The sequence below is a fragment of the Oncorhynchus tshawytscha genome, linkage group LG14 (genome assembly GCF_018296145.1).
Source record: "Oncorhynchus tshawytscha isolate Ot180627B linkage group LG14, Otsh_v2.0, whole genome shotgun sequence".
Lineage (NCBI taxonomy): Eukaryota > Metazoa > Chordata > Actinopteri > Salmoniformes > Salmonidae > Oncorhynchus > Oncorhynchus tshawytscha.
The window spans coordinates 5,655,821-5,672,955 of NC_056442.1; the positions used below are offsets into that span (position 1 = coordinate 5,655,821).

Below are 17,135 nucleotides of genomic sequence, written 5' to 3' on the forward strand. Positions count from 1 at the left end.
TCGGGGTTACCATTTCTGGGAGGCTTATTTATTATTCGGATCGAGAGAAAGCTGTCGTGCTGCCTGACTTTCCTTTGTTCGAAATGCATTTGGACGGTTGTGGAGATCAGGGCGCAACAGCTGCGTTCATCTAGGTCACATTTTTGCAACAATTATTCAAAAGCATTTTCAATTTTTTTTAATGGTTGTGTAAAAAAAAATATATCTTTGACTCGTTTCAGGATCCAGCAGGGATTTTTGAATTGGTGGAAGTGGTCGGAAATGGCACCTATGGACAAGTATACAAGGTTTGTTCCAATATATATTATTTTCTTCGTCTGTGGCCTAATCTTCGATACTGATTTCTGACACTAAATAGCTAACGTTACATTGATGCAGTTTTGGCATTGATCATCGAAATCATCCAGATGTCATGCTTGTGTGATGGAATAGATTCATGTCAAGATGTCTCGTCAGGATGTTTGCCATTGCACCCCAAACATCCCTGGTTGGATTGGTAAAGGTGATGTCCCTCTGTGTATTATTGCTTGTAAAAACATATTTGGTGAAATATGGAAGGTAGCTTGCGATCAATCCATGCACCACTCCATTAACCCAAGCTCCTCTGTTTCTCATCTTCTACCCAGGTTAGGCCTTTAACGCTCAGTTGATTTGTTTCTGAAGTTGACTTTTTTTCTGTTAATTTCCATGAATATTTAGAAGTAAATGGCAACTGGGTTTGCAGACAGGGTGTTGCAGTGAGTGTTTTTAAAGTGCAGCACATGTCCTACATCACATCCTGCTGCGGAGAGAGGGGGAAAGGGAATCGACTACTGCTTCCTGATGATCCAGACTAGGACTTGCTTCATAGACAATTTGGTTAAGTATAATATCATGTGTTACACAGCAGGCTTTCCCCCCCTCTCTCAACCATCTGTTTCTTGGTGTCATGTTTCTCTGTGAAAATGATCATAGTGATTGTTGAACTGTACCTTTTTGGAGAATTTGGTGGGTTCCTTCTCTTGGATTTTGAGGATGAGTCTGACCCACTATTGGTGACCTACCTCTCTTCCTGTACCCTCATTTCCATTGGAAGGTCTGGTCTGTATTTAACCTCTCCTTTCAAACAGTCAGGCTAAGCAGGGTGGTTCACAGGGGCTGCAGCAGTGCTGTGTCCTGGGGCTATTCTCTTAACTATCAGGAGCAGGGTAGTCTGGACTCCTGACTGAGGAGAATCAACAGTGGTAGTCTGGATGTTCAAACGGAAAAGCAGGACCATTCATCTGATCCAACCCCGTGGAACAGAGGGCTTTAAAGACCAATGCTGTTTTCTTTTGGTCATGTGACCCCGTTTGTAATGGAAACTTGCTAGCAAACATCTTCCTTCCATGAACAGATGGCTTCATGGGTCTATGTGGAGAGAATTATTTACTTTGAGGTTTTTGTTACTTACTCTCAATCTCTTTACGGCTCTTTCTAAATTTCACAATGATTGACTAGAGTTTATTGGAATTGGTGCGTTAAAACGTTTACATCAAAGGCTCATATGGGCCTTATGCTATCTTTCTCTATTTATAGTCAGGCAGAGCCTGAGCCATTCTTCCACACTGCACGGAATAGAATGGACGTCCTGCAAAAGGGCCCCGGGCTGGCTGTGTATGTGCCCGTTTAGTTCCGCAAAATGGAGGACATCCTTGGTCTAATGATTCCAAGTAAAGCCAACTTGTCTGTTGCAGCTGGTTTGAAAGATGGAGAACCAGGGGGTAATATTTTTATCCTGAAATTCATACGTCTTCATTTTCTGTTCTGCACACAGTTAGGTCGACATGCTCTGGTTTGCTGTACATTTTCACAACAGACAGTCCCAAAGCCATTGGATGTCAGAGGTTTACTGTATGCCAACTAATAACCTACATAATTGTCATGCCAAGTAAAGGCAGTTTGTTTCAATCAATTATTCCCATTCCTCTAGTGAGACTGTACTGTGAACTGCAGGTTATATCTAGGCTCATATGTAGCCCAGTTATGTACACTACACTACACATACACCTGTAGTGTATGTGGACACCTGCTCGTTGAACATCTCGTTGCAAAATAATGGCCATTAATATGGAGTTGGTACCCTGTTTTCTGCTATAACAGCCTCCACTTTTCTGGGAAGGCTTTTCACTAGATGTTGGAACATTGCGGCTGGGACTTGCTTCTATTCAGCCACGAGAGCATTAGTGATGTCGGGCACTGATGATGGGCGATTAAGTTTGGCTCGCAGTCAGCGTTCCCAAAGGTGTTCGATGGGGTTGAGGTCAGGGCTCTGTGCAGGCCAGTCAAGTTCTTCCACACCGATCCCGGCCAACCATTTCTGTATGGACCTCGCTTTGTGCATGGAGACATTGTCATGCTGAAACAGAAAAGAGCCTCCCCCAAACTGTTGCCACAGAATTGGAAGCACAGAATTGTCTAGAATGTCATTGTATGCTCTAGCGTTAATATTTTCCTTCGTTGGAACTAAGGGGTTTAGCCCAAACCATGAAAAACACCCCCAGACCGTTTTTGCTCTTCCACCAAACTTTACAGGTGGCACTGCATTGGGGTAGGTAGCGTTCTCCTGGTATCCGCCAAACCCAGATTTGTCCATCGGGACTGCCAGATGGTGAAGCGTGATTCATCATTTCAGAGAACGTGTTTCCACTGCTCCTGAGTCCAATGGAGGCAAGCTTTACACCACTCCAGCCAAAGCTTGGCGTTGCGCATGATGATCTTAGGCTTGTGTGTGACTGCTCGGCCATGGAATCCCATTTCATGACACTCCCGACGAACAGTTCTTGTGCTGACGTTGCCCCCAGGGGCAGTTTGGAACATGGTAGTGAGTTTCGCAACTGAGGGTCGACCAATTTTTATGCACTTCCGCACTCGACGGTCCCGTTCTGTGAGATTGTGTGGCCTACCACTTTGCGGCTTGAGCTGTTTTGCCTTCACAATAACAGCACTTACACTTGACCGGGGGAGCTCTAGCAGGGCAGAAATTTGACAAACTAACTTGTTGGAAAGGTGGCATCCTATGATGATGCCACGTTAAAAGTCACCTGAGCTCTTCAATAAGGGCAGTAGAATAACAGTTTTTATCTATGGAGATTGCATGGATGTGTGCTTGATTTTATATATACCTGTCAGCAACTGGTGTGGCTGAAATGTACAAATCCACTCATTTTAAAGTTTGTCCACATACTTTTGTGTGTATATATATATATGTGTGTATGTATGTGTGTTTTCCCCTACCTCCATCAGCTGCCTGACACCAATGCCAGGTCAGTGCAGTAACACTGTTAGTTAACTATCAGACAGACGAGTGAGCGTGTGGTCTGACTGAGGGGTGCTAGCTGGAACTGGAGGAGGAGGGGCAGCTGTCCTGGGCCCCAGACAGAGCCTACATGGCCAGGCAGCTTCATTACAAAGCTGGTTTTGTCTCTGGCTCTCTTTGGGAACCACCACCAGATCCACTGAAAGGATGTGTTTATCAGTCGGGTCTCAAATGCTGAATAATCAACTAGCCCTGTTCCGGAAATACAACTTTCTATCTCTTTCTGTGAGCCTTTTTCTTGTTCTTTGCAAAGTAGTTTTTCACCCATTCAAACCTCTCACAATAAGACAATCAAGCAGTCTATTTCGTCTTTTCTGAAGGCCCAAGCCAATTTCTTGCATATAATTACAGTTTTGAAACGCTGACGTTTTTCGGGGGAACTACCTCATCTATGTCCCCTTCTGTTTGTTATTTTTGTTTTCAAACTGTTTGCCTTGTGGGTATATTTTTGTGACACTGTTCATCTCAGAACCAGACGCCACAGCCTGTTTGATGCAGCTAGCCCAGATGACATACAGTACCTCACTGAATGACTGACCTTTTCATTTGGAGCTTTTGACAGAAGCGGGTTGCAGGCACTCTAAGAACTGAAATGCCATATCACAGCCCTGTGCGGCACGATGTGGCTCTTCTGGATTCAAATGCCTGCAGCCAATCGCAGCAGCAGAGGCAAGGTGTCAGTGATTGTTGTCTGGGGCTCGTGCCAGGTTTAGATCTTACTGTTAAGCTCAGTGGTAGCTCGGGGGTTTAGATTGACTTGGCCAACCAGTTGAATGACCTTTTCGAAGTCTTATCTGTCAATATGTGGGCTTGACAGTCGAGGGAAGGGTGACATCATTTTATATGCTTACTAGGGATGCAAATTTCGGTAAATATTGCTGTCGACTTACCCCCCCCCACCCTCTTTAACCAGTCAACAAACGTTACATTTTTTTCAACAGAAACTAGCCTGCTATGTATTCATACAAGGAAGGACATTTTTCATGAAGAGCTTAATGGAAAGATGCAACAATAGCAAGCCTATCGTCTTACAGTCAAAAGGCTGTAGCCTATTATTGAACATGCAGTTCCTGTAATGAAGCAGCGATTAAATAAAATGTCATTTTGAAACTTTTGCCAAAATGCAATTTGCAGGTGAACAGTTGTAAACAGCTCGCCTAATGCGACCGCTTCCATATGTGACAGGGATGGAAAATCTCAGTTAGAAACTAACACGGAACCCAAACAGGCTGCGAGCGTGTGCCATCGTGCATACATTTATTTTGTCCCCCACACCGAATGTGATAACGACACACAGGTTAACTTCTCTAGGGTAGGGGGCAGCTTTTGGAATTTTGGATGAAAAGCATGCCCAAATTAAACAGCCTTCTACTCAGGACCAGAAGATAGGATATGTATATAATTGATATATTTGGATAGAAAACACTCTAAAGTTTCCAAAACTGTTAACATAGTGTCTCTGAGTATAACAGAACTGATTTGGCAGGCGAAAACATGAGAAATCAATTCAGGAAGTAGGATTTTTTTGTTGTTGTAGTTTTCTATTCAATGCCATTACAGTATCAATTGACTTAGGACTCAAATTGCAGTTCCTATGCCTTCCACTAGATGTCAACAGTCTTTAGAAATTGTTTCAGCCTTGTATTCTGAAAAATGAGGGAGTAAGAGCAGTCTGAATGAGTGGACCCTGCCGTGTCACAGAGCTTTTTCATGCGCGCGACCGAGAGTGCCTTTCTTGTTTACCTTTTATATTGACGACGTTATTGTCCGGTTGAAATATTATCGATTTATTTAGGCTAAAAACAACCTGACGATTGAATATAAGAATCGTTTGACATGTTTCTATGAACTTTACGGATACAATTTGGATTTTTTTTCTGCCTGTTGTGACTGCGTTTGAGCCTGTGGATTACTGAAGAAAACGCATGAACAAAACTGAGGTTTTTGGATATAAAGAGAGACTTTACGAACAAAAGGAACATTTATTGAATAAATTAATGTCTTCTGAGTGCAACCATATGAAGATCATCAAAGGTAAGTGATTAATTTTCTAATTATTTCTGACTTGTAACTCTGGTTACTGTTTAATGATTTGTCTGCTGGGCTATGTTCTCAAATAATCGTAAGGTATGCTTTCGCTACAAAGCATTTTAAAAATCTGACACCGTGGTTGGATTCACAAGAAATTAATCTTTACAACTATTTTACATAGGTTTATCTTTTCTGAATTTTTATAATGAATATTTCTTTATTTGAATTTGGCACTCTGCAATCTCACTGGATGTTGGCCAGGCGGGATGCTAGCGTCCCACATACCATAGAGAGGTTAAATATCAAAACAGACTCTGAACCAATTATATTAATTTGGGGACAGGTCGAAAAGCATTAAACATTTATGGCAATTTAGCTAGCTAGCTTGCACTTGCTAGCTAATTTGTACTATTTAGCTAGCTTGCTGTTGCTAGCTAATTTGTCCTGGGATATAAACATTGAGTTGTTACTTTACCTGAAATGCACAAGGTCCTCTACTCCACCAATTAATCCACACACAAAACGGTCAACCGAATCGTTTTTAGTCATCTCCACTCCTTCCAGGCTTTTTCTTCTCTTGAATTTATATTGCGATTGGCAACCTTCATAAATTAGGTGCATTACCGCCACTGACCTATTTCGTCACCCATGTGGGTATAACTAATGAGGAGATGGCACGTGGATACCGGCTTCTATAAACCAATGAGGAGATGGGAGAGGCAGAACTTGCAGTGCGATATGTGTCAGAAATAGAACTGACTTGTATTTTAGCCCGTGGCAACGCAGACGTTCGTTGGCGCGAGTAGTGTGGGTCAATAATTGAATAACAGGTTTCTAAATTTATTTTGCAATGCTCACGCACTCGACGTGAACGGTGTAGTCAGCCTGTAAGAGGGCTTTCACACCAAGTTGGTTTGGTGCGTCCCCCCCCCAAACTGGTGCGTATACCCCCTTAGTCCGTTTACTTATTTAGTTTGGTTTGTTTGGACTGGTGTGAACTTTATCTGTACTAAACAATGCAGCATGGTTCTCTCTAAAAGGGTGATTTTTGGTCTGATTCAATTTGTACGTTGGTGCGGTTCGCTGCAGGTGAGAGCGCAGTCCGGACCAAACGCAGAAAAATAACCATTGTTTTTTTTGACATCGTAACTTGACATCTCTGAAACATTTATGTGAGTAGCAGCGCATTTATGAACACATCTGATGCAGGTTAGGGGAGACGAGGGCTATACCGGGGATCTCAACGACTGAATATAGACTATTCAGGTAGCAGTTAGTGGCTATTCTCCCGCATGTTGTTGGAATACCAAATCAAAATGAATGAAGTGATGTGTCAGGATACTCATAAATGGATTTAACGTGAGCATATTTGTCCTATAAATGTATGACTTGCATGGAGAAGTGGTTTTGTTGTGCAGTTTTGGTTGGATTACTTTGAAGGTAAGGTAAGATATGCCTCATTATTTGAAGTTAAGTAAAACGTTTAGGTTTCAAACAATTATACTGCTTGACGCTCATGTTGCAAAGTGATTGGCGACGCATTGATAGCCTTCCTACCGTTGACTATAGTCTATGCCTTCCGAATGGCAAGCGAGCTTGAATTACGAGTTGAGATTGAGAAATTAAAATAGTAGCTCTTTTTTTTAATAGTGGCCATCTCAAAAACATTCTAAAACCACACGTTACAGTCCAGTACCAGCTTTTTGAGGTGCTCTCGCGCTGTCTGACAGGTGATGGGCTATTCCGTTCCTCTAACTAGGATCTGTATGCTGTCCGCATGTGATGTCTTAACGAAAATACATACGCGCCAATTTAATTCCACTAAATTATGCAAATTAACCAATAGAATGATAAACAAGACCAGTCAAATGTAGTTTCAACAGAGGTTACCCAGTAACATCCCTAATTCTCACCTTGCACTGGAATGAAAGCTAGTAGATACCGTTTCTCACTTACATTTTTACAGGAGGACCCTTCTCAAAATGGGCAATGTGGTGGTGCTGATGGCTGCTGTAATGTTACACTGAACATTTTAAAATGGCGGATCCTTTAGTTGTGGATGCAATAGCATAGGCTTTTTCCCCCAGTCACATTGTTTTATACCAAATCGTACTGCCAGCGCCCCCCTCCTTCTGCCTCTCAATATTTCTTAATGAATTGCTTATGATAAACCCCGGTACTAGTCCCAATTACACTAAAAGCATTGAAATAGGAGGGAGGTGAAATACATGCTTGGGGGTTATGGCTTGCTGCAGCACTACAATCTCCCTGAACGGCATTGACAGTGTTTGTGGGAACTCAGTCCTCTTCTCAATACCCACAAAGTGGCAGTGGTTCTTCCTCCCCAGCCAACCCCATCTTCAGCCTCCAGTGTCTTCATGGTGCTCCCCTAGCCACTGAACAATTGGCCGTTGTCTCATTAAGGAGAAAGTCATCAAAATCCATGCAGGTCTCAGATGTGCACAGCTTTGTATGGTTGATCCAGACTGTATCTAGTGGTCCTACGCCTCAATACAGTTAGTTGTTGGATTTGCAGTGTCTTCATATTACCACCATCATTTACATTATTATTTTTTGCCTACTACTACACAGGCCATGACCTCCTAGTCCCATTGTGGTGGTAGACTGAAGTTGTATGTTATTTCTATACCCCTGAAAAGCCTCTTCCTGCACTGACTGACTCCACAATGGGATTCTCAGATCAGTTTGATCTCTTCTTTGGCCCCAGACCAGCTGGCACTGAGAGATGGGATGGAGAGTCCTCCGGTGTGTCTGTGAAGAGAAAATGATAGCGATAAAAACAAAACCTGAAGAATTCATTAAGTTCTCCCTTGGTGCGTGGTATGTGGGGGAGGATTCCCTCTACTGGGCTGTACAGAATGGCCATATATAGACCTAGTTAGCCAGCCACTCTGTCAGTCAGGCCTGCAGGGCTGGTGGTGCCCTAGCGCTCTTAATCCCTATTATGTGCCAACCTCTCTTAAACATCATGCCTCTTTCTCTTCCCTCACCGGCTTCTACTCTGCAGTCCATGTCAGCCGAATCTACAGGGATGCTGGGGGAATATACCCACAGTCCCGTGGTGCTGGCAGCTCCTGTGACCTCACTCTTTTGCACTCCATTGCTTTCCTTCCCCCTCTCTCCCTTCTCTTGCACCCTTCTCTCATTTTACCTGTGTGTAAACCATTTTACTTCTCCTGCTTGCTCATAACCTCAAATCATCCCCCTACCCTCTCTCTCCCGCTCTCTCGCCCATGTCCGCTTTGCCAGGGGAAGGACTTGGCAGGTTTGTGTGGACCCAGGGTGAGAGGTCTGCTGCAGCTTTAAATAGCTTGGCCCAGTTCTGTGATTTGTAAGGTGCACACTGAGGGTCACTGGTTCCAACACTCTGTTTGACACGGTGCCATGTCTCTGTGATAGAGGCCACATGTAACCCCCCCCTTGCAGGTACAGAGGAAAGGTCATAGGTCATGAGATCGTCAAACCCTCTGTGGCAGTAACGCTGAAAAGGACCCATACAGGGCTAGCTTCCATATTGTATTTGGGCTATTGCCTTTTATATTGGCTTTGCTTTCACATTTCATCTGTCCTAAAATGGCATCAGAAACTTGTAGTTGGGATTTCAATTTCCTCACTTTAAGCTGTCTTTAATATTGGAGGCATGAGGATGAAGATAATTTAACGGCGCTTCATTTTTCCTTGAATGAAAGGCAAACTTCCCAGGATCTAAACCCATGACATCACCATAGAGCAAGGTTTCTGAACTCAGTCCTGAGCCCCCCCTCCTTGGTGTAGGTTTTGGTTTTTGCCCAAGCACTACACAGCTGATTCAAATAATAGCTTGATGATGAGTTGGTTATTTGAATCAGCTGTGTAGTGCTTGGGGGGACCCTGCCATTAAAGGATGTAGATGGGCTAAACAAAGGAGAACTTACGGATGATGCAACACAGACGCAAGCACACCTGTCTGCCTCCTAATCGTCTAGACATCCCAAGTCTCTGCCCCTCCCTGTCTTTTCCTCCTCCTCTTCCCCATCTCTCCTCTCTGTACCACTTAGCCATATTTACCCAGGCTGCCATGTGGGTAGTGGAGGGGGTAGGCCAGGCAGGGTATGGTGGTGCTGAGGTGGGTGTCTTCCAACTAATGCTGAGTGATTTTAGTGCTTTTTGAGAGTTTTTGGTTCGATTCTTTACAAATAATCACCGTTTTCGGTATATTTTTGGGGTGTTAATTAAATGCACTTTGCATTATGTGGTTTGAATGATGTAACACAGAATAAAACAATTAATACAATTTCATGACGTTTTATTTGATGACTACTATTTAATTCCAAGTCATCTCATCTCTGTAGAGCTGCAGCCTACGCTGTCTGACAAAATCACTATTTTAGTAGTTCATCAAAGTAAAGAAGGCATTCTTTTATGACTGCTGAATACCAACTATCTTTTAGATCATGTATTTTCAGATCGAGATTCTTCTCTCCATTTCAGTTCCTATAAAGACCGGATTAGTAAGAGCGCAATGGATTATGGTTATTGTAGTTAATTAATACGTTTCTCCCTTAAACTAGAGTCAAAAGTTTTGGCAAGCCTACTCATTTAAGGATTTTTCTTTATTGTACTATTTCCTACATTGTAGAATAATAAAGACATCAAAACTATGAAATAACACATATGGAATCATGTAGTAACCAAAAAAGTGTTAAAACAAATCAAAATATATTTGAGATTCTTTAAAGTAGTCACCCTTTGCCTTGATGACTGCTTTGCACTACCATGGCATTCTCTCAACCAATTCCATGAGCTAGTCACCTGGAAGGCTTTTACAACAGTCTTGAAGGAGTTCCCACATGCTGAGCACTTGTTGGCTGCTTTTCCAAATCTCAATTGGTTGAGGTCGGGTGATTGTGGAGGCCAGGTCATCTGATGCAGCACTCCGTCACACTCCTTCTTAATCAAATAGACCTTACACAGCTTGGAGGTGTATGTTGGGTCATTATCCTGTTGAAAAACAAATGAGAGTCCCACTAAGCGCAGACCAAATGGGATGGCAGATCACTGCAGAATGCTGTGGTAGCCATGCTGGTTAAGTGTGCCTTGAATTCTAAATAAATCACTGACCGTGTCACCAGCGAAGCACCATCATACCACCACCACCACTCTTCATGGTGGGAAACACGCATGCGGAGATCATCCGTTCACCTACTCTGCGTCTCACATAGACACAGAGGACAGAAGGACAGATATCCTCCGGTCTAATGTCCACTGCTCATGTTTCTTGGCCCAAGCAAGTCTCTACTTCTTATTGGTGTCCTTTTTTAGTAGTGTTTTCTTTGCAGCAATTCAACCATGAAGGCCTGATTCACACTGTCTCCTCTGAGCAATTGAGATTGATCTGTCTGTTACTTGAACTTTGTGAAGCATTTATTTGGGCTGCAATCTGAGGTGCAGATAATTGCTTATTTCTGAGGCTGGTAACTGTAACGAACTTATCCTCTGCAGCAGAGGTAACACTGAGTCTTCCTTTCCTGTGCCGGTCCTCATGAGCCAGTTTCATCATCGAGCTTGATGATTTTTGCGACTGCAGTTGAAGAAATTGTGAAAGTTCACATTTTTTCAGATTGACTCACCTTCATGTCTTACAGTAATGATGAGCTGTCGTTTGCTTATTTGAGTTCTTGCCATAATATGCGACTCGTTTCAGGAAACTAGGCTTATGTCGTGTGTCACTACTTCACAGGAGCACCATTTGAATAAACTTTATATAATTTTTTGAAATCAAAAATTCGCTCTGGCTATTTACTCTGATTTCAGAGCACTCCTCTGTGTGAGAGCGCAGAATAACTGATGAATTTAAGAATGCCTAACGCCTGTTTTCATTTTGCCGGTGTCAGTAAACATTGGCAAAAAAGCGTAAATTGTTGCCAGCAGCGCAGTTGCAGTCACCAACGCTCTGGTTGACATAAAAACAGCCTAACTAGCTCTGTTAGGGTGAGTAAAATGGTCAGTGAACGGTTCTCTCATGTTAGCCAGTTAGCTTGAGTGTTAGGACAGAACGCTCAGATCAATCCATGGAGCGATGGGTGGGGCTAAAGCTTAAGAGGGTGTGAACAATGCTGAATGGGTGTAGACAAAGCTCTCCAGCAGGTACCAAAACATTCAAAGGTCATTTTCTCAAAAGTGAAGTTACAAGTTTCAAAGCAGAATTTCTTTCCCATTGTTCCTCAAATGCAGTGTATGAAATACCGCTGTGTATCTCTGTGCCTCTGCTTTTGTCCAATGTAAAAATAAAATTAAAAAACACAATTTTGAATGTTGCTACATAACACGGAATCAAGGCGGTCAGTCACATACGGACTTGATCTTTTACCAAATAGGGCTGTCTTCTGCATACCAACCCTACCTTGTCACAACACAACTGATTGGCTCAAATGCATTTAAGAAGGAAAGAAATTACACATTAACTTTGAACAAGGCACACCTGTTAATTGCAATGTATTCTAGCTGACTACCTATGAAGCTGGTTAAGAGAATGCCAAGAGAGTGCAACGCTGTCAAGGCAAAGGGTGGCTACTTTGAAGAATGTAAAATATATTTTGATTTGTTTTAAAAAAAAAGTTTTTTTTTTTTGGTTACTACATTATTCCATATGTGTTATTTCATAGTTTTGATGTCTTCACTATTATTCTACAATGTAGAACATAGTACAAATGAAGAAACCCCCTTGAAATAATAGTAGGTGTGTCCAAACCTTTGACTGGTACTGTATGTAGAACATTTGCCCCCTACTACATCGCACATTCAGGATAGATCTGATTTATCTCCAGAGAAACTGCATTGAGCTTAATAAATGGAACTGAAATAATTAAACTGACGTCGGCCAATTAATTATTTAAAAAGCGGGGGAAAATAATTGTAATTTTGGTTATTCGCTCTGCACTACCTCCCAGGACAAACTGTGTATTGCTGGGAGGACTCCGCACATTAAAGGCTGGCTGGCCAACCCAGGAGGAGGATTTGAGGGAGCATCGGAGCGAAGCGGCAAGGATGATGCTGGCCTGGTTTCCATTTTTGCTCCTTGCTACATCCACTAGGCCCTTTGGTGTACCCAGATCCTCCCAGTCCGCTAATAGTTTTTGGGTCAGATCTGTTTAACCCCAAAGTGGTACGGGCGAGGGACCAAAATGGAACCAGTATGAAGACAAGTTAGAGATCCTCTTGAACATTCATTCTCCTATAAACAGATCTAGGTAACACCTGTAGGTGTGTGTGTGTGTGTGTGTGTAGCTTTGGAAACATGTCTCTGTGAGGTGCTCCAAGCAGCGGTGTTGAGCTCCAGTACACAGGCCTGTTAATGTGCGCTATGCAGCAGGAAGCTAACTGGGCCTGCTCAGTTAAATGGTGCTAGCTGTGGTTTAACCGCTATTTATAGCCTAGCCTTCCACAGTTGGTGGAGGCACAATTGTAGGTTAGTATGCTGGGAATGGGAGTGGAGGGCCATAGGCAGTAGGCATGTCTCAGTGGGTTAACCCCATGGTGTCTGCACAGACTGTAGTCTAGCTCCTATTACCTTCTCGGGTACAAAAATGATCACAGATCGCCCCTTTAATCTCTGATCTAGCAAGGTAGTATTGGTATTTGGTACTAACGCTGGAAACCTTAGCTTCAATTCCGCTTGAGTGCACAGACCAGTGATGGACAGCCATTGAAGCCAATCCCTCCTGGATCAATCAGCTGGTCTGGTGTTGAATGTGTCACCCACTCTGTGACAGGTCCACGGTCTCACCGGTTTCTTCAGAGGCCCCGTCTAGACTTGACAGTTCATGCAGCTTTAGTGTTCTGATCATGGAATTCTGAATGCATCTACACCTACATTTTTTAAATGTCTACCGTGTCCAGATTCCCTATATTCAAATGTCAGAATGTATTTTTATAAACTGTGATAAGCAAAATATGATAACACAACTGATGGCAGTAGCTAACTAGCCAGATAGCTAAAACAAGTTAACGAGCAACACTAAAGGTATTGTAAACAGATTAGCATATCTGTAGGGACAGACTACTGTCCGTCTGGTCATGTGACTACTGTCCGTCTGGTCATGTGACTACTAGGTGCGTCTGGTCATGTCTACACTTACATGCGACTTCTGCTATCAGAATACAAGGAAGGCATTGAAAAGATGGTCTAGACGCACAAAAGTCGCTTTGTGGTCTGATTGTGTTCCGATCTGTCTCTGCCACCTCAGTCAGGAATGCACAGACGCATTCAGGCTACAGAAAGTGCATACAGTGTGTGACGTCATCAGCACTCCTCGCAAAAATCTTGTGTTTTGGGACTGAGGCACCTTTTAATTATAACGGTGGAGGAAATGCATTCCTAGCGTGTGAGGAATGTGTTTCCTGGCCTCATAAAAGCTAGCCACCTAGCTAATAGTTAGAACAACTCTTTTTGTTGTTGTTTGGATACAGTTAGCCTGATCTGTCCATGTGCTCACACTTTGTGTGTCTTCCCTGCACACACAGTCCGCTGCAGCTCTTTTGTCTCTTCTCCCCCCCTGCTCTGGCCCTTGCTCTAATGGCTGTCACAAGACCCACACAGCCCCTGGGCCGTCCACACCGCCTGAACACAACTCTGCTTTGTCTGTGTGTAAGTGTGCGTGAGGAGCGACCCGCTGGGCCACCTCATTATCATACAGGGGCGAGACACAAAAGCCCCTCGCGAACGAGACGGCCTTCCCACCCGGTGGCCTATAGCCCAGTCTGAGCTTCAACAGACTTTCCTTTCGGTGTCAGGTTTCTCCCGTAGCACCTCGGTTCAATCCGCAAACAAGCAGGTGAAGTAGACAACACTTTGAGTTTATTGAATGCAACTCAGTTTTTATGGCTGATACTCTATTAGGAATTTAGGAGTCGCCTCTTCGATTGAGACCACAGCCCTTTTCTCTCCAAGTGCTGAAGGAAAACGTGTTCTCTGTGGGAGTGTTTCTTCAGAGGCTGTAGCAGCTGCACTGTGATCAATAGCAGCTGCATTATTGACTGGTCTCTCCTCTCACAGCCGCTCAGCTTCGGCTTGCTTCTCTACTGGCCTGAAGTGGCTCGCTCAACTCCTTCAGTCTCTCGTTGACTCTGTCACGTGTGGCTCTATATCCGATCGGAGAATGCACAGACATCTACATGCTGTACCATGGAGTAAACCACGACCTCTCTCCCCATCTCTTTCCGCCCTTGTCTGTTCTGTTTCCCCCCCCCATCCATAGTGTGTTCTGGTGGTTGTAAGAGGTAGGGTCAGCAGTGGGTCAGTTGGCTGGTATGTGTAGTAGATACAGTACAGACAGGGTCTGTTAGTGAGGTAGGGTCAGCAGTGGGTCAGTTGGCTGGTATGTGTAGTAGATACAGTATAGTACAGACTGTCTGGGCCGTCTCGTGCTGCTGCTCACTAGACCATCTCTCTCTCGCCACTGCTCGTCTGGTTTGTGTTGAGAGGCAACAATATACGTTCCTGCTCTGTGTGTGTGTGTGTGTGTGTGTGTGTGTGTGTGTGTGAGGTGTAGCCTAGCCTATACATTGCCTGCCCTAAGGTGGATTAGCTCGTCACCCAATGCCTGTACCCCCCTCTACCCACCCCCTCTCTCCCTGCTCAAATGTCACCTTACATCTTCATCTGACCCCTCCCCCTGGTGCTATTAGCCCCCCATTACCAGCCAGCTCACCTCCCTTTTCACTGCCTCTGATGTGCTTGGACAACCTTTATGGCAGCTAGGCTATATGCTTTAGCAGTGTGTGGCATAATAACATGGATGGATGGCAGTAACAACATGGATGGATGACCGTCGATTAGCTCACAACAAACTGGTTTGCTCTATCATACTACCGTGTAGGATGACGTAAAGTGACTTCAGCGTTCTGTCATTCCTCTGGGAAGCTCTGCCTCTAGTGGGGGATGGCCTACGTGTTGCCAGAGGATCGTTGACTTGAGATGGATTTACAAGGAAGGAATGGGACCGCGTGGGATTTTCTTCTGGTTTTACTGGATGAATGTTGAAGAACAGAGGAGAGAGTTTCAGTGCTCTGTAGAGAGACTGTGTTGAATGGCCTACTAGCTAAATAGTGTGTCAGTGTGATCTTGTCTCCCTCTGGTTGTAGTCTAAGGAGCGGGGAGGTTGTCTGTCCGCCTGCTGAGCTTCAGTCTTTAGAGTTGGAGAGAGGCCAGCACATCTGGCTGTGGTTAGGGGCTTTATGAAGTGTCTGGAGCTGCCTGCTCAGTGATAACCCCCTGCTTCAGGTTACCTCTCCAGGGCCACCGTATCAGACCAGGGGCCCACTAAAGACCCCGGAGTCAGTCAGCTCCTTCCCTAGCTGCTGTGTGTCCAGACGAGGCCCCTGTAGCTCAGCTCCAGCAGGTTGGGATTGGAGGATGGGGCTTGAGTTGAGGTGACTGTTTGTGTTGTGTGATAGTGGAGGGGAGGGGAGTTTAGGACTGATATGGGAGAGGGGACTGGCTGGAGCAATGTGGGTCCTCCTGAAGCCTTATCTCACACCGATTGGTTGATCGATCATCCTCCACTTCCTGTCTATAGCCTACATTCCTTCCTGCTTTATTTTCTAGTCCACCCCGCCCCATGACCTGAATCTCAGACATGAGAAATCAGTGGTCACAAAAATACATTCACGTCACGAGTAGTGAATTGGCCTACATATCCAACAATGTTACGGTGATTCCTCTTCATTTTCTGGATAAAACCCACATTTTCTTCCAAAGATTGTCACCCAAGCATCATGCTTAAGGACTGTGTTCTCTGGGCTCACGGAGTGGGGGGGGGGCCCGCAGGGGGTGAAAACTGAACCTCTCCAATGCACCTGTGACCTTTCACCTCGACCAAAGGCTTGCCTGTCTCGACGGGGACTCGAGTGATAAGTAATGTCACTGATGTTTTTATAGACAGTGGCCCCGGGATCAAAGTTGAGAGGATTATAAGTCCAGAGAGTAAAGGCATGGAGGCTTTCTTCTCATCCTTGGCTAGAGAGAATAAGTTGCTCGGCTTTTGTAATTAACCATGCGTTTATTTCAGTTGACTGTGGATTGTTCACTCATAATAGGCGACGGTCCAGAGATGGTCGTCAAGTGTGTGTGTGTGTTCAGATACACAGCTGCTTCTATCATCAAAAACAACACTGCTGTGGCCGTTATCACACACACTGCAGCCCCACAGTAGTGGAAATCCCCATTTTGGTTTCTATCCGGATGATTATTAGCAGCTTTTATCTGTTTTGAGGGGTTTGCGACTGAGGGGAGGGTAAGAGACTATTTCTGTCTCTGTTTATGTAAGGAGTGACTGGTGCTGAGAGAGAGGAGGACTGTGGGAATGTTTGTTCAGCACAGAGATCGTAGCCCCAGTCCATGTCTGTCTGTTTGGATGCTAGTGATTGTTCTGTATCTATGCTAGGCTTAACCAGCCACATGACGGTACACAGTGGACTGAATCGACGTGATGGTGGTTGTCTATGGAAAGAACTCTGACGGTTGGTCACCTGTAGATTATAGGTCACTATGTACATAGCTAAGATGGGGTTTACTGTAAGAAGGCATGTTTAGCAAGTTCAAGTGGTGTGCGTACACACACACACTTATTAACCCTAACCCAGCTGATCAGTGTATTACTGTTACCCTCGGTCGACCTCGTGATGACTGACCTATCTTCTCCTTTTCTCTTTGTCTCTACAGGGGAGACATGTCAAAACTGGACAGCTGGCCGCCATCAAGGTCATG

General features: G+C 44.3%; 1 protein-coding gene across 18 annotated transcripts in view; it reads left to right on the forward strand.

Annotated features, from left to right (window-relative positions):
• The window catches only part of LOC112266423 (mitogen-activated protein kinase kinase kinase kinase 4), a 52,697-nt gene that overhangs the window by 2,495 nt on the left and 33,067 nt on the right, over positions 1 to 17,135 (forward strand). For all 18 annotated transcript variants that reach the window (XM_042296943.1, XM_042296946.1, XM_042296950.1 and 15 more), the window contains exons 2-3: positions 222 to 287; positions 17,091 to 17,135. The exon at positions 17,091 to 17,135 is cut by the window's right edge and continues 12 nt beyond it. In XM_042296943.1, coding sequence (XP_042152877.1) covers positions 222 to 287; positions 17,091 to 17,135 — 111 coding nt within the window. The remainder of the gene's footprint in view (positions 1 to 221; positions 288 to 17,090) is intronic.